Source organism: Genypterus blacodes, unplaced genomic scaffold (genome assembly GCF_046128005.1).
Source record: "Genypterus blacodes isolate CSIRO-AG114 ecotype Tasmania unplaced genomic scaffold, CSIRO-AGI_Gbla_v1 ptg000022l_1, whole genome shotgun sequence".
Classification (NCBI taxonomy): Eukaryota; Metazoa; Chordata; class Actinopteri; order Ophidiiformes; family Ophidiidae; genus Genypterus; species Genypterus blacodes.
The window spans coordinates 3,465,654-3,491,068 of NW_027466835.1; the positions used below are offsets into that span (position 1 = coordinate 3,465,654).

At 43.6% G+C, this 25,415-nt stretch overlaps 1 protein-coding gene across 1 annotated transcript; it reads left to right on the top strand.

Annotated features, from left to right (window-relative positions):
* The first annotated feature begins 963 nt into the window (after positions 1–963).
* ppp1r9ba (protein phosphatase 1, regulatory subunit 9Ba) lies at positions 964–25,380 on the top strand. Its single transcript, XM_076143228.1, has 15 exons — positions 964–1,078; positions 5,440–5,844; positions 6,358–6,563; positions 6,750–7,067; positions 7,380–8,102; positions 12,940–13,072; positions 13,605–13,725; positions 14,812–14,916; positions 16,237–16,372; positions 17,904–18,047; positions 18,770–18,823; positions 19,177–19,308; positions 19,453–19,550; positions 19,891–19,987; positions 20,135–25,380. Exons 2-15 carry the CDS (start codon positions 5,526–5,528, stop codon positions 20,186–20,188), a joined length of 2,640 nt encoding a protein of 879 aa, XP_075999343.1. The 5' UTR covers positions 964–1,078; positions 5,440–5,525; the 3' UTR covers positions 20,189–25,380.
* Positions 25,381–25,415: the final 35 nt, after the last annotated feature.

The following is a 25,415-nucleotide window of genomic DNA, read 5'->3' on the forward strand; positions in this document are numbered from 1 at the left end:
GCTTCGCTCCATAATATGGAAACATTTTTGCCGTATGACCTATATTAAATCAATCAATACATTAATAGCTGTATAAATGGTTGGTCGATAGGTGAAATCTCCGACTTTAAAGTAAATTTACAAACTTAATCTTCCATCGAGGCATACTACAGGCCAAACATGGTACTTAAATAAACATCACCATAGTAAACATTTTGATTCATAATTTCGACAATGGGGATGTTACATTTGACTGTAAATACTGCACTGTAGGCCCTGATCTTACAGATAGCTTCTTCATACGTCCTGTAAAGCACATGTTTAGGCCTACAGATGACCAGACACCACGTTACTATGGTGACACACGTTCACCCCAGGGATTAGCCTCGGCCCCCATTTCACTTCTTCATCCAAGAACAGCCTGGAATTATAAATCACATTATTCTGACAAATCAGAATAGAAACAAATCAGAATAGAAATGATTAAAACTATGACATTAGTAGTATTGCTATTATTGTTGTATTATTAGTAGTACATTCTGTTTACTTTGAATCTTAAAGTTTACGTTTACATTTCTGTTTTTATTATTCTGTAATTCTTTACAATCAATCAAATAATAGTTTTTTTTCTTGTACTATGTTTAAAAAAAAATGTATTCACGTATTGTGCCTTCAATTCACTGTCTTGTCAATCAATAATAGGATAATAGAACTTTGAGTTGCGTTTGTCCCCCTTAAAGTGCTATATAAGTCGTGACTGATTTGTGTTTTGATTTGACTTTTCCAAGCCTGGAGTAAAATCCACAACTATTCCCGGATTCCCGTGACCGTGTGAACCCTGAGGAATATGAAAGGGGAAAGAGGAGAGAGAGAAAGAGAGAGGGAGAGAGAGGAAGGAAAGAAATAGGAGAAAGGAGGAGAGAGAAGAGATGGATGGAGGAAAATAGAGAGAGGAGGAAGAGGGGGAGGAAGAGGAGGGGGAGAAGGAGGGCAGGCGCTTCAGTCTGTTCGCTCGAATCAGCAGCAGGCAGGACAATGGACTGTTTATACAGCGGATCCTAACGGGCACTGGGCTGTTTGTGACAAAGCGGGGAATCAGGTACGAGTGTTGGGCTTAGGGGGGTCTCGTGTGCTCATGGGGGGTCTCAGGGTTTACTTAGGCTCATTATTTCGGCTATGAATGTGGAGGTGAGGCTGCAGGAAGGAAGCGACGCAGCGCAGCGGGGCCTGCCGCGGCGACCGCCCGCCTCCGGGTCCCTAACCGGCCGGAGACTCATTTACAACGCGGGCTTAACACGCATCGTTCACGTTTAACGTCGATCTGCGCTGTTTTTCGCATAAGCGAGAGGAAAAGACCCCGCATATCCGCGCACAGGGGCCGCTAGCACCAAAAAGCGCCCTCCTCTCCCCTTCAGGGAGAACGTCACGCCAAACTCCGTTCAACGATCGCACAGTTTAATGTTTCGGTGCTTGCCCGCAAAATATGACGAACGCTAAAACGCAAATCTAAACTGGTGCGGATCCCTGGTGGTCTTCCGTTGTATTCGGCAGAAGAACAAAATATTAAAACTGCGTATATGTTAATCCGAAGTCATATTTTGTTACGAGAGGACAGCGTTGGTCTCCGCCCTCTAAGGTGTATTTGGACGGAAGAGCAATATGGTTGGCGACTGAAAAGTTCTCCTTTTAATTGAAGTAAAATTCACATTTTGCATTGCGTGTTTGCCGAACCTAACAGTAGCACACACTGGTGCAAACGTGGTCATAATTTGTGTTAACTACATTTTGTCTGCCAGAAAAGCAAAGCAACAGTAAATGTTTAATTTTTGTATGGAGTCTGGAGAGAGCAGCATGTGTCGGATATGCCAACAAAGCCGCTTTCTAGCCAACAGCAGGATCTGTGTGTGTGCGTGTGCGTGTGCGTGTGTGTGTGTGTGCGCGCGCGTGTGCGTCAGTCCCGGGAGTTTCCTCTACAGATGCGGGGACTGTGTTGTGAATAGATGCGGGCATTGTAGTGGCTATAATGCTCCTTGTGTTGGACATGTTGTGCGCATGACGCACCGATCCACGCAGTGATGCAGAGATGCTGCGCAGGCAAAGGAACTGTGGCTCCCACGAGAGACTCGCTGGCTTCCTACATCTACGCCCTCATCCCAGTTGCTACCTGCTTTACCTGTGCAGCGTGGTGTGTGTATGTGTGGGGTTGTGTGCATGGTGTCCAAGATAACACAAAACAGCCATTGTTTCATTTTGAGGTGCATTGTAGGCCAGGACACATGATGGTAGATTTCGTGGTGGATCCAGATAAGTTATACAGAAAATGTATTTATTCTAATACATACACAACCATTCAGACTGCTTGTCCTGTGTTAACACCACCACTAGATGGTAGCAGAGACTAAGGATGGTACAGCCAGCCTTTAAACCAAAATTCTCACTACCATTTGATCTGGATCTGGTGGTCAGAAATGCATTTTCAGATCAGAGCTCCAGGTGACACACTAGGAGTGCATGCAGTGCTGGCTCTGTAGCCGGCGAGCTCCGCGAGAGTCACACAGAAATTCATATTTGGGTGGCAACTTAGAGAGCAATGTTCAGCCTGGAATCTCGCTCCGATTCCAAGTGGTGCAGATTGTCAGCAGCTCAGTTTTTTTTGCTGTGGTCGAGACCAAAGCTACCAAGCAAAGGAAATACTGTGTGGATTATGCATATCGTAAACAGGAAGCTGGTGCACATGGAATGAGGAACAAATAAAGTGTGTGCTAGAGATGTGGGCTGGCGACTAACATTAAGGAACAACCGGAATGAATGCACAAAAATGTGACACTTTGAACACTGAACAATACGCATTGAGTTTGAAGCCATTTGAATGAATTCCAGTACTGTGACATCTGTACAGACATTTGTGCAGTTGCTGCATCATCATCATCATCATCATCATCATCACCATCATCATCAGTAGCTTGAGGATATATTTGGGGAAATTAATGACAACGGGTTGTAGTAAATTATTGTTATCAATTGGGATTGGGAATTTGTCATTTTAATTTCCGCTTCACAGTAAGAAAGAGGCCTGAATATCCTCAGCATATAAACTGACACACACATACAGACTACTCCAATAATAATCAAAATAATCAACAGATTAATTGTCAACTATTGTAATAAACTGTTATCTTTGTTATCTTACTGTACTGTGTTTTAAATGCAGTACTTTCTCGCCAAGTACCGTAATGATCTTGTGTATAGCTGCACTGCCTGTCTCCTAGCCTGCGTGGACAATATTGAACAGAGACACAATCTGATGATATAATAGGAGCAGATTACGAGAATATGTGCAGTTCAGTTTCTGCTCCGTCTGCGCCGCCGCGGCCAAGACTCAGCAGAGCTTCAGCTTTAAATACAGGACACGCAGTATAATCACATGGAAGTCCCGTTTACCATCGTGATTAACTACACAAAACACAGCACATATACACACACATGTGATTTAGAAAAACACAGGTTAGGTCTGTTTATGTGCAGTAAACTCCAATCTACTGTATAGGTCACGAGTCAATCTATGCTGGGGATTTCTGGCGCACATAGGAAGTAGCTGCTGTGTGTGTGTGTGTGTGTGTGTGTGTGTGTGCGTGTGTGTGCGTGTGTGTGTGTGTGTGTGTGTGAGACACATAGAGTTAAACATGTGGCAGGAGGAAGCAGAGGAAGGAGGATGTGAGGTTGTTTGGCTGGGCCCGCCATACAACTTCAAAGCATTAGAAATATTTGTAGGTGTTTGTTTAACTTTATATGCATATGGCATAATTGTCACTATACCATTAGATGCACTGACATGTTGGGCTGTCTGACTTGGGGCAGCTTCTTGTTTAGATGTTCCTGAATGGTAGGGACACCACAAAGGAAGAGGGAGACTCATGAATGCTCAAGCTTTATATATTTTTATTCTCTTTATCCTATATGGCCAAATTTGTGCAAAACTGACAAAGGAGTGTGACGTTTCTGTGTGACGCGACAGCGACTGACTTGTCGCATCCTTGTTGTGGCGCCTCGAGAATGGAACGTGCTGAAGAAGGTGTCAGGTTTTGTTTGCTTGATTAGTGTGTTTCAGGTTAGCCGGGCTGTGTTAGTATCAGCTAGACCAGCAGCCAACTGCCACAATAACAGGAAACAGGCCAGGATTGTGTGTGTGTGTGTGTGTGTGTGTGTGTGTGTGTGTGTGTGTGTGTGTGTGTGTGAAATGGTTTTTGCTTTACATTAAATGTGTGTGTGTGTGTGTGTGTGTGTGTGTGTGTGTGTGTGTGTGTGTGTGTGTGTGTGTGTGTGAAATGGTTTTTGCTTTACATTAAATGTTTGTGTGTGTGTGTGTGTGTGTGTGTGTGTGTGTGTGTGTGTGTGTGTGTGTGTGTGTGTGTGTGTGTGTGTTCTTCTTCTATTGGGCAACACAGTGTCACAAGACACACCATACTGTCCTTTCAGTTTGTGTGTGAATGAAAGAGAGTGACAGAGAGAGGGAGGGAAGCAAAATCAGAGAGACATACAGAGGGAGAGTGAGGGAGACAGAGGCAAAGAAAGAGGAAATCAGAGAGAGAAAGAGACATCAGCCATTTCAGCTGATCAGTGGATCTCTGATTAGATACAAACATAAATGTATGTGCTTTCTGCAAGCGCCTCCTCGCCTTTAACTTAAACATTGGGAGTTCTGTGGTTTTATTTGTGTCGCACACAACGAGATGCCACTTTGATTGAGTCGTGCGACAGCACACTCCACCAAACCTCACCAGTGCTGCGTGGAGCGAGCAGAGGGAAGCGCGGGATGGAATATTGTGACAATACAGGAACAAGTTTTCACACCTCAGCTGTGAATTTCATCTCCACTCCCACAGTCTGAGCACAGAAATGTGTCCAGATTCTGCTCAGTGATGCAGAATCACTCAGTTATGTATTTTAACCTTTGCGGCGTTAAACAGACAAACCTCTGCTATATGGTGGAATCATTCTCAAGTTATATAATGTTGACACTTCTGGTCTGAATGCTGTTCAGAACATGGCGTCGCCCTAAAGCTGTAACCCAATGCTGGTTTCTCTCATTATGAACACAGAACGGGCTCATTGTCTCCTTTTGCGAGAAACACAGACAAGTTTGAGGATATAATGTTATTATATGTGAATTCCCAGAAAGCTGCCAGATGGTGTAAAACAGTGATGTCATCCAAACTAACAGATTTACAACAATGATGTCACAATGATTACTAAATTGTACATTTTAGTCTTTATGAAATACCAGTCACCTCGCTCATCTCTGACTTTTACAGGGAATATTGCAGGATGACAGAAACAAACCTTCACCAGCATCATTAAATGGGAACGCTGGGATTTTGAAGTTGAATTGTGTCAAAATTTGCTGTTTTGCAGTAGGAGTGCGCGTCGTAACTTGTTTGTCTCTTTGTGTTTATGGTTTAGGAGGTTAACATTAGCTAGCTCCAGGATGCTTTCGTCCTTGTCCCTGCCTACCTGCTCTTCACCGGGGTGCATTTGATTCGCAAAACATGATGAAGACCGAGCCCCCGTCAGCCACTGGGGGCAACGGGGCTGCAGGCGGGAGCAGCGGGGTGAGCGGGAGCTCAAACCTGCGCAGCCCCTCACCCCATCGCAATGCCTATGAGGCCGGGCTGGCAGCTCTGAAGAAAGCCACCGACCACCTCAACAATGCCGCCAACGGAGGATCGGATCCCTCCGGGAAACCTGCTCTCCTGCCCCGCCCGACCGGGAGGGGCCGAAGATATGGGTCAAACGTTCATCGCATCAAGAATATGTTCATGCAAATGCAGTCGCCTGGTGATGAGGAGGACGGAGCCAAAATGATCGGTAAGCAAAGCAAACAAAGAAAATCACTAATAATCATAACATCATATTTTCCAACCCTACTGGTGATATTTAATGATTGAAAGTTTCCTCACTTAAAAAAGCTTTTATGGACATGATCGCAAGAAACAGATAATATTAAAACTGAATGATTAAGTGGACTTGCAGGGTCACCATTGCTCAGACGGTCCACAAAGTTGTGCTGTAGCATTGTGCAAAGTGAAGGTTTAGGAAAGAGGATAGTAACTCTCCTGACTCAGAGGTAGTCCTTCCCAGCAGGCATGAAAGCAGGCTGGTCACCCAGACATAGAGCTTCACAGGCCTCCTTTTTGAACTTTCAGTCTCATGTTTTGCCTGGTATATGAACCTTCGTTACTATGAACATTCCAGATTTAGTACTGCAGGTCTCCTGGGAAAAAAAGGGATGCATTATATACGATGCTGACTGCTAGAATGAGCTCAGTTGAACAGGAAATATGACCCATGGTTTGATGAGATCTTCCCTGTGGTTGGCAGGTAAGGAGCAGGTGGTGAAACTTTCTTTACCAAAGGCTTCCAGCTTTAATGAAGATGTGGACCATGGTCCATTGATCAAACCGGGGGGCGCCATCTCTGAGAGGGTTCAGCGCTTTGACAAGACTGGTGTGGAGGGCGGGGTCTCCTCCATGGGCTTCTCCAAGCTTCAGGAGACCAGGAAGATGTTTGAACAGCGCACCCTACAGGTCAGAAGATGATGCGTGACACTTATCTTTGTTCTTTCTTTCTGTGATTTCACAGTGTTCTGTTGCAGCAGGTGTCAGTTATATGTTTTGGTTGCTTATATGGTTGGTTATCTGTCCCACTGACTCCTAAGGTTCAGTTGTGGCGCATGCTTGGAGAAATTAGCTGATTGTTTTTGTGTCCTCTAGGAGAAACAAGCAGCAACCAATCGGATCTTGCTGACGAAGGAGCGGGCTTCTGGCTTCCAGGGTGGCCGTTTGGACGTTGTGGCTCGTTTTAACGGTTCTACTGAGGCCCTGGACCGTCTAGACATTCTCCCGGATAGCATCCCTGCTCCTGCTGTTGCCAGTGGGGCCGACGAGGCCGTCAGCCCCACTGTGAGCCAGCTCAGTGCTGTTTTCGAGAAGCCTGACGAGAAGAACAATGTCTCCCTCCCCCAGCGTCGGCCAGGCCCTGCTCCAGCACCAAAACCCAAACCTGCTGGGCTGGAGACTGCTGGGAAGAAAGTAAGACTTTGTGGCTTAAGAAGAAAGAACCTCACAAATGCTTCAGTGCCCCAAAGGTTTGGTGTCAAATCTTCAGACCGACGCTACCGTCAAATCTTTTGTCGTACGTCATGGGCAGTGCAACAAGCAAGCAATATTTTGGACCTAACGTCCGAAAAATGTGTGTTTTGTAGTGTAAATGTTGGAACTAAGATTTGTTAACTGTAAATATGACAAAACCTACTCTGAAGACAAAAGACAGAAAGATGTCGAGGTAGTGTGAAGTATGCAAAAAAACAAATAACAACATTTGAACCTTTTTGTCTCTCTCAGGATGAGTTTCCTCCTGGTAAAGAGGACCAGGAGGAGGAGACAATGGGAGATGAAAGCTGCAGGCCAGGCGACGAAGAGGAGGTGCTGGGTTCCTCACAGACGAGCATAGCAGGAGCAGTGAGAAGCGACGAGAAGGAAATATTCGGACAATCAGGAGAACAGGTCTCCAGCTCCTCCTCCTCATTGTCCTCCTTAGCAGCCATAACTTCCTCCTCATCATCCTCTGATGCCAAACCGGAGTTACAGCCTTCAGGGACTGAGGCCAGGGGCTCCAGCACAACAGCTGCCTCAGAGCTGGAACCAAAAACTGGTGACCAGGTCGATTCCTCTGGAGGTTCAGAAGTTGGAGCCAGGCTGGTGCAAGCCGAGGTTCACGCCTCGCTGGAGAACGGAGAAAAGGAGGCTCCATCGCCCTCAACTTTCTCAGAGGAGGAGAAAGGAGCAGACTATGGGAGAAGGGGTGAGGAAGAGGAGGAGGAGGAGAACGACGACGAGTCGAGAAAGGACGATTACTCAGAGGGGGATCTGGTGGATATCAGTGCATACAGCGGCCTTGGGGAGGAGGACTCTGGGGGTAGCCAGCTGGAGGATGAGGATGAGGAGGAAGAGGAAGAGGAGGCGTACCAGCCGGAGTCCAGCTGCTCTGAGATCGCAGGCCTCCCTGAGGAGGAGGAGCCTGCGCCGGCCAGTAGGAAGATCAGATTCAGCACTCAGCCAATCAAGGTGGGGGTTTGGTTTGATGGTTTTGGCGAGTGGAATGAGGGTCAGGTTGTTTGTCCGTCTGTCTATTTATCAGCAGGTTTAGGTTTATCAATCAATATCCATGAGACTTGGTTTGGTCGTGATCCGGAGAAGAACCCATTACATTTGGTACCGGTTGGCCTGATGGCGGTGCTGCAAACACAATTTCTGGAGCCTAACGCGCATCAAAAACTAAATATATTTTTCCTTGGCATCAATCCATTTAGACCACGCCCATTTGTGCCTAGCTAGATTTTCCGCCATAGATTTTCCGCCACTGAAACCACACAGGAAATAAGAGACAGGGATTGGCTAAGGTTAATGAGTGTGTGTGTGTGTGTGTTCTGTCCCTATTTGCTGGAACGTGAGCAAAACAAACTCACAAGATACTGAAATGGAGTGCGAGAGTGTGGAATCAATTTTAATGACTTCTCTCTCTTTGACGTCACTCACACATGTGTGCACCCACACACACACACACACACACACACACACACAGTGAGCTGGCTTCAGCAGGAAATGCTGTGGCGCAATCAAAGAGCAAAAATCCCCAAGCGACCAATGAGCGTGTGTGTGTGTTTGTGTGTGTGTGGGTGTGACCTCCACCCTCCACCCGTCACCGCTGCAGTGGGTTGACTGAGCTCATTGGATAGTAAAACAGGGCTGGACACGTGACGATGCAGCCATAACACCTTTTAACAACTCTACGGGCGAAGGTCCTTGTAAATAAAGTAACAAATGTCTTTTTCAAGGCAGAGTTTGTGCAACAGCAGCTTCTTTGTTGTCAAAACCAAACGAGATAAATAATATGCAACATTTTGTAATTAAGGTATTGATTTTTTGATCGCAACAATTCAAGAAACCCTTGTCTCCAGAATCTCCACCTCTTATTGCAATTTGCTCACTAGTCGATTTCGATTCGCCCACACTATGGTGATTAAGATTACCACTGCGACTATTTCTCGATTGCTTTCAACCTCGAAAACAAAATCCACCATTTTATGAGACAACCCGTCTTGCAGGTTCAGGGAGTTGTTTTTCTCCACAGAACAAGGAATCAATGTCAGATGCCAGGTTGAGTTTGTTGCTGGTCTGGACACGTTGCTGCGTTTGACTTTAAATTCATGTGAATCCACCATGCGATCATTTGATATATGGGTCATTTCACCTTTAGAGGACAAATCAGTGGACAATCAGCTGCCCAAGTTGAATGTACATGTTTAACCCTTTGATAATTAAACAAAACGCTATTTAATGCTACGCAGCAGTAAAGAAATCCTGACATGACACCTGAACGCAACACCGACTCCACACAGCACACCACGCAACACAGATGGAGTGACACGGCAAGATAAATAGAAGTTGAGGCAGCCTAGACGTCCATGTTTTTGGTGTGGGTCCTCGGCTGCGAGTGTGATTACTTCAAGTTTTGCATGGGGTTAATCGGCGATGTGATGTCCTTGTCCAGCTGTTTGCTCGTGTCCTGTGTGGAATCGGTCTAAAAACAAACAAAACCTTCAGAAGCAACTGAGTTCTCGGTCCCCAGAGATGTCGTCGACAGGCAGGCAGGCATGCAGGCTGGCAGTGAGACAGCTAGAGGTTTCAATTAGCAGTGAAATGATTTATAGTTGTCATCAAATGCTGCAGGGAAACCCTTTGATCTTCCTCTCTCAGTTTTTGGTGGCTCGGCTTGTCCTCCATCGTCACGCTCACTAGATTGGACTGCACTGAGCTGTACACAAGGCCACCTCTGTAAGACTATAAAAAGCTGCTGGAATGCTGCTGGGTGTGTTTGCTGTCCTTTCTCACACACACATACACGTGCGCGCGCGCACACACACACACACACACACACACACACACACACAGGGGATATGAATTGATAACGATCACAGAGTGCAGCTTTGTGTACATGAAAAGAAAAAATGTGCGTAATGAAGAAAAATCTACAAAAAGTCCAGTGCATTCCGGTTCGTGGAACAATCTGGGCTGATTGATTATTCACAGCATCGCGAATGTCTGATATCGTTTGAAAGAACGACAGAGAGATGAATGAGGGAGGCAAGGAAGTCAAGTTGATAACCAAACTACTGCCTGTTCCTTTTGAAGTAGGCCTGCTCGATTTGCTTTAAAACATCAACTTGTGAACATTGAAATAATTTGCTGCATCTATGGTCATCTATGGTACGTGATAGATCAAAACATGGTAGCTGACATGATGCAGCTCTGATGTAATCACCCTTCTTATTGAATACATTTTAAAATAACGCAAACTGAAGTGAAGATATTGCAGCAGTTGATTGAATTAATGTTCATTCTTGAGATTGCGATGGACTAATACTAATACTTGAAATGGAGTCCTTGAACCACATCAGCACCTGAGAACCACAGATGAGCATTGAGAAGGTTTCTGCTCTCTGCTTTCCCTCATTATAAACAAATCCTAACCCAAAGCTAACAGAGTCAGAGCTCAGCCAACGCCTTAAGCTTTTGTCTCCAGCAAACACGACTCAACCTGTGTTTTCTTGTCACTCGTCTGTGAGCAACAACGCAATGTTAATCTAGTGCTGCTATATGGACTTGTGCTGCAGATTTGTCATCTGCGTGTTTGTGCAAGCTGTTGCAACCGACTCAGGTGAAAACGTGACCTCCTAGGCAGAGGTAAATGTGGTCAAAGAATCTCTGAGGTGTGGAGCCGTCTGAACAGACGCCCCGCAAGATAGCTGCTAACATGAGGACATGGAGCTGCAAGGCTTTAAGTGTATGATCTGTCTTTAAGTGACAGAGAAGTTCAGCCAGGCTTTGGGTTCACTGAAGGTCAAACGAAGCGTCTGTGGAAAGACGCTGACACGGACAAAAACAGAGCTACAGGACAAACAGAAGGAGCTGCTCATGGTGAACAGGCTGGAGGAGGAGCTGCACATCCACACTGCATTTATTATCACAGTCTTCTGAAGACATTGAGCCTTGAAAAAACTGTTTTTTATTTGTAACTGTTGCGTTACATCACATCCAGGGGCACAGAATCCTACATATTTTTCTGGTTCTTTACCATTGCTGAGCTGCATATTGGGATAAGTACGGTAATCCTCCATCTCCCCCAGGGGGCCTGGCGAGGGAGTCGGCCGCTGGAACAAGCAACCATTGACACATTCACACCATTTCACAACAATGTAGCCTGAACGGTTATCACTACAGCTAAGAGATCTGTCCGTTGCAGTTAGGGACCATGGTGAAGGTGCTTTAGTTCTTAACGCAGGAAAACAAAATATTTGTATAAACTATAACACAGCCCATCCAACCAGCACACTACAAGCGTGTGAGTTCAAATCAACCGATCAATCTTGCAATAATTGCAATACATGCAGCCTTAGACTTAAGCCGCATTTCTCCTCAGTCTCTGCTCGGCACATAGCCTGCACGGATTAGCAGGAAGTGGAGATCAGTGTTAACCTGCTTCTGTTTATAGCCTCAGGGTGTAAATTTATGTGTTGTTTTCAACTTTGTCGTCTGTGTCCATGTCGGTTTAGATTAACGACATCGACTAATGTGAAGGTCTAATCTGCTGGGATGAAAGGTCATGAGAGAGAGAGAGAGTGAGAGAGCAGCCTTGTTTTGATGGTTCTCTCTGTATGTGGGAACTCTGTGTTACACTATAATGATGCTTCCACCTTGTAAAATGTGTTTTCTTTGACTATTTTTTGTCCCTATATGTTAACCTCGCTCCAACATTCTCTCAGCTCCTTCACATTATGGGGCGCGAGCTGTCGACTGATGTGAGAAGGCAGATAGATCCATGAGAACAGAGTTTTCTGGGTCAAAGGTCACAGGAAAACACTTTTTTGGCAACGGTGAACATCTTTGCATCTAACTAAACTCATAAGTTCATGTAGAGGAGCTTAGAGGCTTTAACACGTGTCCATGTCTGCCTGTAACTATGGCGATCTATAGTAGTAGATGCTAATAGTGAGTTTGGATTAGTGTGCTCTATTTTTACAACACTACAAAGGTCTGGGAAAGCTATAATCTGCTTTACTAACGCCTCATTGGCTGAGAGGAAGCAGACCTGTCTGCCGCTTAAAGTGATACTGCGGCGATTTTACAAAATGTTTTTTGGTGTTTTTTCAGCCGCTGAGGTTTTTCTTTCTTTGTGTACTGTTGTGTTGCTGTTTCTGTTGTGGGAAAGCAGAGGGAAATGTGTTCTTAATGCCTGCAGGGAACGCTCAAATACACATACACATACATAGTCACACGGCTTTAAAATTGCTCAACAGGAAGGAAGTGTGACAACAGGAAGCAGTGGAATGACCACGCCCTCTGACCCTGTTTCTGGCAATGATTGTGTGTCTGTGTGTGCACGTACGCCTGTGCATGTGCTTTAGTCTAAATTCAGCTGAATGTACTTATTACTTAAGGGCCTTTGGCTATCTCTTATAACGCCACACAGACACGCACGCAGACACCATACACACACACACAAATACACACGCACACGTTAGCATATACACTACAGTATACCAGACAGGGGAAGCAAGGAAGTCAGTATAAGTGCCACAAATCACACTGGGCAAAGCTGCAGTTGCTATGGAAACTGAGCCACATGACTACAGCGATGGTCACCAGGGAGACAAATGCTGCTGACCTTTTATTGTTTGTGGAGGGGGGGGGCTGGATAGCAAGGATGGATATGGTACCATGACTACCAACGGTCACTTAAAAGCCACTTAAAATTATTTCTTTGTGACAGGCGACAAGGTCAAAGTCTCACTGAAAAGAACTTTTTCTGACCTCCGTCCTTTGACATTTGACCTGTGTGCAGGTCTTCACCACTTACTCGAACGAAGACTATGACCGACGTAATGATGACGTCGACCCTATGGCGGCTTCGGCTGAATACGAACTGGAGAAGAGAGTGGAGAAACTGGACCTGTTTCCTGTAGAGCTGGAAAAAGGTATACACACACACACACTTACTATCCATGCATATAAAGATCTTTTATACAGACAGAAACATGTTATAAACACACAAGCACACACACACACACACACACAGGGCTACAACATAACTTGCATAGTATGTAGTACTGTTCTCGATATAGATTACACAACACATGTACACACACACACACACACACTTACACACACAAAGGAACTTTCTTAAGTCCCACAGTCTAATGTATTATGTAACTACACATACACACACACACATGCGGTAACACCTGCTAACACACAGTTGCGGTTTTGTCTGCGAACCACTGCAGTCTCTTTATGGGATTTGCCTTAGCAAAGATTAGCCTACTTAGCAGCTGGTTATGCTAATACAATTGAACTAGGGACCCTTGCACAATGGCGGACATGAGCACAGCAAATACAGAAAGAAGAACTGACTTCAGATGTGTTTAGATCATAACATTAAGTACAAATAAGCTACATTAAAAGTCAGTATTCCCAATATGTATCTGTCTGTCTGTCCGTCTCTCTTAGACAGTGATGGCCTGGGTATCAGTATTATCGGAATGGGTGCGGGAGCTGACATGGGTCTGGAGAAACTGGGGATCTTCGTTAAGACTGTCACCGATGGCGGAGCCGCACAGAGAGACACCAGGTACGCTGCACACCTCTCGGCCTTTCCTATTTGTGGTAGCGCCACAGATTCTGGTTTGCGCATTGGTGAATGTGGAAAGGGTGACCGGTCATGCTAAAAACAAAGAGCTTGTACTGTCAGTAAATGCTGCTGTCGAATTGTTAGACAGACAAAGTGAAAGTGAAACTGAGCTCTGTTATCAGCATTTGTAATCGTGTGTTGATCAGTGGTGCCACCAGGGGGGGCCCCCTCTGGGTAATTGCTGGCCCCCCCAGTGGCCACTGACCTTCCATCACTCACATTCACACTTGTACGTTCTGGTCGGCCACCCCAAGACTTTCAGTGGCCCCCATCTGGCCACTTTTTCTCTGAAATTACACCATGAACAGGTCCTCTGTTATCCTCTATGAATTGTTGGCCAGCTAGCTATGTAGCCGCCTGCTTCATTTCCCCAGTAACATGCTTAAGGCTAGGTCTTAATTTGCCATATTAGCTTCTCAGCCTCGTCAACATGAAGACAGTGATGGTAAACAGAACACATAAGGTCATGTTTTCAAGGGTTTCTTTTAGCATGCAACTCAATCGAGCAGCACAGCGAGGATCTCAAACACAGCTTGGATTCTCTGTCCTTATTAAACAGCTCCACATTTTTAATAGAGATAAAACAACAATTATTCTGTTAGTATTTGACAGCTACTGCTCATTAGGCTTGGAGAGCGCTCCTGTGCTTGGACTCCAGGGAGATGTTGTCAGATGCTAACGAAAATGTCTTTGTCTTAAAACGTAACAAACTGTTCAAAGGTTTAATGTCCAGTGCAATTGTGGATACTATTTTATCGTGGAACAAAACTCTGTTTCAGTTGATGAAAACCACGAAGCTGCCAGAGCGAGAAGCCTTACAAATACACAAAAGCAAACTTGGAGAGGCTAGCGAGCTAATTTCCTGCTATCTTAATCTCTAGTTAGTATCTCAACATATCTGTTCTAAATGTTCTCTCTCTCTCTCTCTCTCTCTCTCTCTCTCTCTCTCTCTCTCTCTCTCTCTCTCTCTCTCTCTCTCTCTCTCTCTCTCGCTCTCTCTGTGTTTGTGTGTTTGTGTGTATGTAGGATCCAAGTAAACGATCTGATCGTAGAAGTTGATGGGACGAGCCTGGTTGGAGTCACTCAGAGCTTCGCTGCTACTGTTCTCCGAAATACATCCGGTATCGTCAGGTCTGTCTCACACACACACACACACACACATGCACATATACAGGCAAACATCGACTACAACTTGAAATAAACAGTATAAATAATAAAAAAATAACTTGAGCAATCTCAAACCCCTAACACATGACAGAGGATCACTGATATTCTGTTCTTTTCAGTTGAACCCTACAATATAAAATGCATGTCACATTTTGCAGACTTGGGATCTGACGAGCACATTTTTTTCAGATTTGCGATTGCAACGTCTTGAAAGTTTCAGGTTTGTAATTGGCTCATTTGGACTTGGACGTGTTTTTGATTGGTGTGGTTTGAATGTTGGCGGATCAAATTAGGCTTGCAGAGGAAATCTCAATCACAAAATGAGTTTCATAAAGCCAGTATCAAGAAGGGGAAATTTGCTCAATTCTGATTCTACAACATTTTTCTATTTTACGACAGTAATCAATTGAGCAGTGAGGTGTCTGTAAACACTAAACATTTTTGTGCAAGGATAGATATGTTCCATCCGTCCATTCATCCATTTTCCACTGATAGTCCGTGTCAGGCAAAGTAGCTCAGGTGTTCCTCTTCCTGGGAAAGCCAAGCCGTTCCTAAGACAGATGTTCCTCAGAGTATTCTGGACCTGTCCTGTGCACTCCTCCTAGTTGTATGTGTCTGGAACAGCTCCATAGGCAACAACAACTCCATGTTTTAACCTGTATATTCGTCACTAAGGCGTCCTCATCACATCAGAAGCCACATCAATTGGCTTATCAATCTCACGCTCCATCTTAGCGTGGTGAACAAGATGCTGAGATCCTTGAACTCCCTCACTCGGGGTAGCAACTCGACCTGGCTTTTTTTGTCAGAGAAGCGCGGCCTGGAGTGCCGATCCACCAGGTGCGGAAAAGAGAAAGGCCACCACAGTGGAACCTCTCCAAACCTCAGCTCCGCCTCCAGAATCTGTCCAAGAAAAACGATTTGTTGTTGTGGGCCTGTAGAGCCCTTTGAGACATCGGATGAAATGTGGGGCTACACAACTAAATTTGACCACGCAAAGTCTCAATGACTTGACTTACCGCTGAGAGTACGGACACAGACAGATAAAATTTGAACCCATACCAAAATTGTTGCTGTTTTGTATCCATACATTCTTATTATCCTTTGGTGCCAGCTCTGTTTAATAACTTTTTGGCTTTTTCCGTACACTGGCCAGAATCAAAAGTTTTCTGGGTTGCGGTGGTGTGCGTGGATTGTTTTCAGGTTTGTGATTGCGGTGTTACACTGGCCGATACGGTTAAAGGTTTTTCTGGCCTGTGATTGGTGCGTGCCGGATGTTCTCAGGTTCGTGATTGGCCGGGAGAAGCCGGGGGAGCAGAGTGAAGTGGCTCAGCTGATCCAGCAGACCCTGGAGCAGGAGAGGTGGCAGAGAGAGATGATGGAGCAGAGATACAAACAGTACATGGACGAGGACGAAGAGGTACGTGCTAACACATTAAATAATGAATAAATAAATGATTTTAAAAATACGAAGAGGCTGTAGACAACAGCACACCCACACAAATTACAGCATACTTACATAAATGTTACTTCCAGTTGCCTGGATCTGATTTCCGGAAACGTCAGAAAGAAATGACATTTTAGCCTCATTAAGTCATGTAATTGTTTGGTCAAGCTACATTTATCTGCTTTTCAGGACACAACATTGTCCACTAAACTAACTTTTCCCTCGAGCTTTCATTATTTTTGGCACTACAGAAAAGCGTTGAAATGGCAGGAGAGATAGAGACTGAGAAAGAGACAGGATTGTTGTTATATGTGTCATGTAGTTGATCAAACTCAGTCCAACTTTGCCACCTTGTGGGGAGATGAGGTAAAGAGATGATTGATAAGAAAAGAGAAATCTACCAGAGGGTTATGGCCAAGGTTTTGAGCAATACATCAAATGTTTAACAGTAAGGACTTCCCTTACATAACTTAGGGGGATGTGTATGTAGGTATAGAGGTTGAGACTTGAGAAAGAAACAGCACCACAAGAATGTGTTCAAGATCAGGTGAAATCTTCTATTTTAAATGAAGCGACTGATCACCTGAGGGGACTTATCTATGAAATGTGTTGATCACCAACATATGTGAGGTAAACAGTAAAAGTGTCATCAAGTTTTCCTAAAACATTAATCAGGCTTTACGAGTCCACAGCCTCCCAAAGCTCTCTAAGAGCTCATTTCCGGCCACTACAAACCTAATTTTGAACCTGAACTTTGAGCATTTCTACCGAGAATAAATTGGTTCAGATTTCTGAAAATTGGTTTCAGGTGAGAACCGTGAAATAGCAGGACTTGGTGGGCACACCTTGGTTCAACGGAACCTAAAAGTTTCCCCCAAAATGAAAAACAGTTTGCTTTGGTCTAGAACATCATACTCATAAACTGCAGCAAAAGCCTCAAATCACAGAGGGTAATTATAAATATGCTCAGAATAAGTATCCTTCTCTCTCTGGCATAGTAGGAAACACTTCAGTAGTTTGTAAATTTGACCATGGTGCAGTGATTACTGTAGAGGATGATGTGTTAAGTGCTCTCCAACCTCTTAATGCATTTTTGTCAGCGTTGAAGTTGTTGTCAACCTGACAAGAGACTGTGGAGCTCAGTTAATGTGAGACTAATTTACTTTGTAATGTAGAAGTTGAGAAGCAGAAGAAATGATTAACGTCCATTTATCGAATATCTGAGTCCTTTTAGTGGAAGAGCATCTTTCATTTTATTTGAACAGTTGTACTCATTTCCTCTGATCCAGGCTCCCTGCCATTTCCACCATTTTACTCTCGATAAACTCCTCCAAACCAGATTATATAACAGCTGATGAAGACAACGGTGTGGAGTGGGAATGAACATAAGAAAACTTTCAGATGTTAATAGCAGATTAAATACTCTGTGTTATACAGTACATGTTCCTGTCTCTTTGTCCTTCCTGTTTGTCTTATCTGTCTCTTCCTGTTTCTCTGTCTGCAGACTGGTGAATACGCCACAGATGAAGAGGAGGAAATGAGTCCAATGTTTCCAAACTCCATTGAAGTTTTCGACCTGGCGGAGAATCAGGACATGTTGTCTCCTGTGGAGCTCGACCCTGAGAAGCTGGCCCACAAGTTCAAGGAGGTACAGCGCCTGTGTGTGTGTGTGTGTGCGTGCGTGTGTGTGTGTACCTATTTGCAGTTTTAGGGAAGGTAGTTCTCTCTTAATAGTGTAGCTAATGTAAAGTAATGAAAATCTCTGGTTCTGCAGTGAATTAATAACAGTCTTAGATTTCCTGATTGTTGGACATGGAAATCAAGAGTTCACACTGATTTCTCTGTCTAAAAATGAGAAGCGAGACGACAAGCAAGAGTGATCTGTGACAATAAAGTGCTTTTGCCATGCTACAACTGCAATTGTGGAAAAATTGTAAGGTAAAGCTACATTGCTTTAAAAAGAGCTGCACTGCTGTCAAGCTACTGAAAAAGTAGTAGATTTAGTAGCGTCATTGAATATTTGTGGACATGGTCTTGACAGCAGGCCTCCAGTCACCCATCTATTGTACCTAGTGGCTGTAAGGATGCATAGTATAATCTACCTTGCACTACTAAATAATGCTGAATCAGGATCAGTTACTTTCTCTTTATGATACCACTTAACGTAATAAGAACTGAAATTAAAGCTAATTCACACTTTTAAAGCTCGTATGCAGGGGGTGTCCAGTATATAAAGTACAATTAGTCTGGAACTGAACTTTAGACGATCATCATACTTGTGTCGGCTACTTTTCTTGTTTCTGTTTTAAATCCTGTCTCTCCCTCTCTGTCTCTGTCTGTCTCTCTGTCTGCCTGTCTTTCTGTCTGTAGCTCCAGATTAAACATGCAGTAACCCAGGCAGAGATCCAGTTGCTAAAGAGGAAGGTGAGTTCACTTACTTCGTCTGTCTCTATCTAATGGATCCATTTAAAGGCCTTACATACCTGGAAAGTGAACAATATCGCCAGAATGCTCCAAATCACAAAAACAAACAAACAAAAACAAAACAATGCCAGTGACCTTGTTTGGACAAACATTTTTGCAATTCTTTAGAATCTCAGGTGTATTACTACATTTATAGATTGGCCTGAATGAGCTTTGTTACAAGTTCGTGCCCTGCTAGTGTTTTATAAATCGTTGTGGACATCTCAAACTTTCGTGGTTCTCATTCTGCCTGACCAAATGTGTAATTTTGTTCCACCTGACCCATGCGGTCACCCTGCATATCTCCCCTACAGTTAGCACACGCTGAGCAGGATAAATTGCGTTGGCGGATGGAGCGCGCTCAGTTGGAGCAAAACATCCGCGACAGCAAAGAAAGGATGGAGAAACTAGAGGGCTACTGGATGGAAGCTCAGTCCCTCTGTAAGGTAATTTATCAATTAACTTAAGTCAATCAGACACGGATACATGGATCAGTTTGGTGAAATTCTTAATGATAACATTAAGTCATCGCCCAACATAAAACACTTCTGTTCTGTCTTAACAAGCGTAGTGTGTGCTTGTGTTTTTAGGCGGTGGATGAACACCTCAAGGAGACGCAGGCTCAGTACCAAACCCTGGAGAGGAAATACAGCAAAGCCAAGAGATTGATAAAGGAATTCCAGCAGAAGTGAGTAAGGAAGGAGGGACTAAGGAGATGTCTGAGGGAACTTCTAGACTAAGCTACAGCTGTGTTGTTACAGCTCTTTATTGGCTCACTTTGAATGCAGGAAACATTCAAGGATCCACATTAATTGTTAAATGTTTTTTATTTGAATTATCCACTTTGCCTGAAGCCATTTCTAAAATGTGATCTTTCTCACTTGTATTGTTTCGATTGTGAGTTCTCTGGATTGTTTTTCTTAGATTTTATTCACAGTATAAAATATTAAATTAAATGTAATAGCTTGTCAGAATTCTAATGTGTGTGTGTGTGTGTGTGTGTGTGTGTGTGTGTGTGCGTGCTGCAGGGAGATTGAGTACCTGAAGACTGAGACGGCTCAGCGTCGTGCTCAAGAAGAGAGTGAGGCAACACACAAAGAAGCCACGGACAACCTACAGGAGAAGGTAGAGAGAGTGCAAGAGAGAGAGCAATAGTTTTAACCCCTTGATACCTACCCTTGTCACTGTCACTATGTGAATGTGCCAAACTTGCAAAGAGTTTATTGTTGAAAAGTGCTTTTAGTTTTAAATGTATTAATGTTCTTTTCACAGATTACAGACCTGGAGACCAAAGTGGACGCCCTGAAGACCACCAAACCCTCCTAAACCGTCACCACTTCCTATTTCCTGTCTGTGACTGGAAGGGGAGGAGCTATGCCTTCACACTAACCGGGGCTGCCGTTTATGCCAATAGAAACAGTAGAGAAAAACATGGATGAGGAATCTAGGGAGGAAGAGGAGGGGAGGAGGGTGGCATACAGACAAATCACAAACTCTCATCCAACTTAGACCTCTGCCAGTCATCAATCCCAGAATGCACCTCCTATAATACCCCAAATCTTCCTTGTGTGTCTTCCTGGCAACTGACTGGCAATCAACATGGCAACCAGGCAGGTTTCATGCATTTCCACAACTCGTACTGTATTCATGGATGATCTGTTTTTGCTCCTCCACTCCTCATCAACAGTATTTTACCAGGATAATAGTATCGATTCGATTCTATTTTACAATGCCCTTTTAACGAACAGGCCAGTCACAAAGTGCTTTATAGAGTGACAGTGGGCGTAAACACAGAATGAAACTGAACAAAAGACAAATGTGGCTTGAGGAATTCTTCAGCTCTTTTTGGACCTGGAACCAGAAAAGGATTCTTAAGAGAAGAACAAATGCATTTTCTGTCATATGGAACAAATCCATCTGATCAAAAACTACAAATAGACGTGGCCAGCTCACATGGGAAATTCTAAAGTGCTCGACCGAACATGGAACGTGACTCAACTGCAACAAATGCGAACTTTGACAAGGAATCGGCCACCGCCTTCTCACCGTGACACGACCGACGAAATCCGATCACTGACAAAACATCAACTGTGAAATAAAATGTCTGCCCTAGCCTTTTCTTTTGAAGGACTCAGGCAGATGTGTGTATTTCGGGTTCTTACTCGGTCACGTGCTGAATGGAAAACCAGTGTTTGGCTGGTTGGTTTTGTCTGTACATATTCCTTACGTGTATTTAAAAGTGTTTTAATGGCTTAAGCAATTAGATGGAGCAGGTGAGTGAGAGCAAGGTAGTGCAATGAATGAATGAATGACAACGTCTTATTGTGGGTGGGGCAGGTTGGGGTGTGGGTGGGGGTTCAGTATGTGGTAGTCCAGATTCAGTCTGTTTCATCTCTTTTCTATCAATGGCAATCAGGGTGTGAATATGTGCTTCATAGAGCTTGTAATTGCGTAAATTTGTCAGTATTTACTGTCCATGCGTTCACACGCACATAAACATCTGGTTTTTCCGGGACGGTCTCTCCAGATCTCCATCCCAAGATACTTTGATCTGGAGATGGAGCAGTTTACAATTACCTACATTTGCTTTTATCAAGGATTACAGAAGCCGGATTCTGCTAGCTGGAATCTGCTGGTATTATTATGTGTGCTGGGACTTTTAGAACCTACACTTTGTCCTGTACGCTGCATCGGGGTTTAGCATGAACTCAGGTTGTGTGGTGAACGCAAAACATTCAATCGATCATTCTATCTAGAAATAGCTGTGACATGTACAACATATACTTCTGAAGCGCACTTTGTAGTTTTAGTTTTACAAATATTTCTTGGAGGCAGAACTACTCGAAAAATCTTTATTTTGGACTGAATCAAAGAACTACAGTTTGCTAACTTAGCCAGTTTAGGCCAGAGGTAAAAATACGACTTTTCACTGTCCACATACCCTTTGTGTCTACTGAGCTCATTCTGGCAGTCAGTATTGCATATACAGTCAGTGCATCCTGATTTAGCTTTAGCATAAACAGATTGAACATTTACGTGAAACTAAAGAAACACATTTGTAGAACTTCATGCTCAATAAGGACACCTCCAATTTGTCAGCACAGACAGTTTCCTTTAGGTGTTTTCATGTCAGTGTTTGTGTATATGTAACATTTATTGGTGAAGTTCTAGTGGTTTCTAGCAGCCTGGTCCAGAGCAGGGTAGACCTCCAGCTCTTGTTTTCTGCTCTGCCTCTCACTTCCTAGGGATAAGGACAATAACTATCCGTCTTCCTATAAGGCTACAGCACCACGTGGTGGACAGTCGCTGTTATGGTCATTAAATCATGGAACCTGGAAGTCCCCTTAATGAACAGCCTTTTTTTGTGGAAATCATTTATAATTTTAGACCTTTGACAGAAACAAAAACAAATATCAGCATACCAAGACGAGAGGCAATTCTTTCTCTAGGTTTGTCCATCAGAATGAGGTGAATTATACTGATGCCACCGCGACAGTGTCCAATTTTCACCACAGGGAGTTAACGTACACCTGCCAACCGATCAGAAATGCATTGGTATGTTGTGCGACTTTACTTTTCGCCAGATTAAATTCAACTTGAATGGTTGAATTGTTGCGACGTGTTCGTGACGAGTCGAGGTTGGCATGGCTACTTTGTTCAATGCTCTATAGTTCTTCTATGGCAAAAATCAAAGTCTTTTATTTTGGCGGATGAGAAGTTCTGCCTCTGATAAATGTTTATATGACTCCAGTTACACACTAAAGCTACAGTCTAGCTTCTGGGTAAAAGCTTACTTGGATACGAGCTACAGCGTCATGCGTGTGCATGTAAACATGCTCCACGCGATGCTGTTGTGCTGCGAGAAAAGTAGAGGATCACCCCCAGTATTTGCGTTCTGGCAATTTTACAAAATTTAATGATTTGGGAAAAAATGACCTCTGAAATCATTCTCTGTCGTTTCTCTGTAAGTTGTAACCTTAGATGTCTGTGGTTCTCTTACAGGTCTTGAGGTCTTTGAAATCACCCTTGTGGACCCATGCTGTTATAGCATTTATGATTAGGAGGAGCCTTTAGTTTTTAACACGTGTTCCATGGCTCTATAAGGGTCCATCCAAAGACTACAGACCTTGTAAGTGAGCGCCAAATATCGCCAAAATTCTCAAACAATGTCAGTGATGGAGTTCAGATGTAAATTTCCTTAAATCATATGTTCAAATCGCCGGCACAGTGCTTTAAGAACCTACAGAGAAAGTTGGGCAGGTTGGGAATGTGATACGCTAAGTAAATTTCCCTGTGTGTAAACGCCAGGTAGACGTGGGTGTTAAACATCACGTAGCATCTCTGCACACATCACTCTACATTCCCTTAATGAATGACAAATCTATTGAGCTATCATAAAGGAACGATTAACGTTAACGATTTTCTTGTCGTAGGCAAACAAGTTTAAGAAAAGGAATGAGCCCTAATAAGGACATTTTTTTGTTGCTGCCATTTTCTGTTCATAAATATGTGCTACTCTTCACTGTTCTTCCCTGTAGGAAATGAACACCAACAACTGCTGAATGATGAACCGGTTCAATTACGTATTGGTATTGGGATTGCTCGTAATCCACAGTGTAAAGATGTGTTTGTGTTAAGACTTCATCTGGGTGAACTTTTTTTTTATGACATTAAGTATTTGTTCCGAACTTGCAGTATGTTTATGTTGGAGGCCTTTTGAATGGAAGCGAGGCTCTGCAACGTAGAATGCAATTCTAAAGGAAATTAAATCAGCCATAAGCAACTCGCCGAAGTGTTTCTAAAATGTTTTTATTTCCTAGTTTTGAAACCAATGTCAGCTGAATGATTGTTGATTCATCGTGAGATCCTGTCAGCTTTAGAGCTTTAGAGACGAAGATGCAGAACGCGCTCATTTTGCCTCGTTGCAGCTTCATCTGTTCAATTACGTAGAAATGCTAATTTATACTTTTACAAAACTGCTGGCCGTATCATCTACACTTCTTACCATCATTTCCGTCGTCATCTATCCATGTCGTCCATGGCAACAAACTAATTTATTGCTGCTATGGTGTTTAGAGTGTGTTTATAGACAGGATTTAAAGACAGAATAGAACAGCATCAAGAGATTACACGTGATTGCAGAAGAGTCCGTCACGTTTATAGGACTACACAGACAGGAGTTTTTGGAACATTCAGAATATGTTTTATTGTTAAAACCTACACAATTTGTTGTTAAGCGCTTTGTTACTTGTCAAATTCTGAACCTTTATGGATCATTCATATAGGGAGCTGCCCGCTGAAACCATTTTCCTGCTCGCGGCCACGACACAGTTCTTCTGGAGCGGTATTGTTGGTTTAGTGCCTTGCGCAAGGGTTAAGGATTTTTGCTTTTAGAGGAAGTGGGCCAGAGAATTTGAACACATTTCAAACATGACACTTCTTAAATAGACCAATAGACGCTGTACAACACGTCTGAGTTGTCTTAGCTTACGCATGTCAGCAAGCCATCACTGTGACGTGTTACGTGTTAGTAGAAGTACTACGGGCTCGTACTCTGCCTTTAATATGTGACAATACCAACAGGTTAGCAACGGTAACTAAATATTTGGTTTTTAGAAATAGTCAGTATGTTTACATGCACTTTGAAACTTCGATTATACTCCGATTAAGGCAATAAATTGATTCTTTTCAAATGTCATGTATTATATTCCGCAGTGTGATTGAGTTTGCCACAAGGTGAGGTACGCTTACTCCGAGGAGCTACACAGACTCCTGAGGTTAACTACTCAGACTAAGCCACCTCTGCATGTATTTCCTCAATGGCCTGACTGGCGACTACGCAATCATACAATATCTGAACGGTGGAATCCTATTGATTCTGTGCATGCATCACATTTTTGTCTTTAATCACAGTATGGATGAATACTTGAGGGTCCGAGTGCATGTAAGCTTCCGTTGTTCCATTACGCACCAACATCCAAGCTCCATGGCGATTAGGGAGAGAGAGAGGCTTTCAGTGCGTTTACATGCACATTAAAACTTCAAATTGTCACTCAGTCACTACAATGTGACTCTGGAGCAGTGTTCTGGGATGTGATTGGTCAATTGTAACATTGAAATGTTGCACTTCTTTCTCAGTTTTCTACCAATACTTGCAGGGTTTTTTTCGTTTCCAGAAGATTTTTCCCTGCTTCTCTTCAGTCGCATCATGTATACTTGGCAAATGGCAGAATCCCACTAATTCCTTTCACAGTTTAAACTCAGTACAAACAGGCAATCCGAGTATTAGGTGCATGTAAACATTGAGTGTTATCTGGAAGACCTTTGACCGGTGACAAAGGAGCAGCGGCAAACGGCGTGAACAGGACAAACTGACAGTGTATCCTACAAACCTTTGAGTGTTTGTGGATTTTAGCAGGTTTCCTCTGTATGGTTTGTCTAAACCATGAAACTGTCTGTCAGCATTAATAAACAAACAAGGAATATGTTCAACAATAAACGAGGGAAACCACAATTTATGCCTGTCTGCTGTTTGTGTCCATCTAAAACGTTT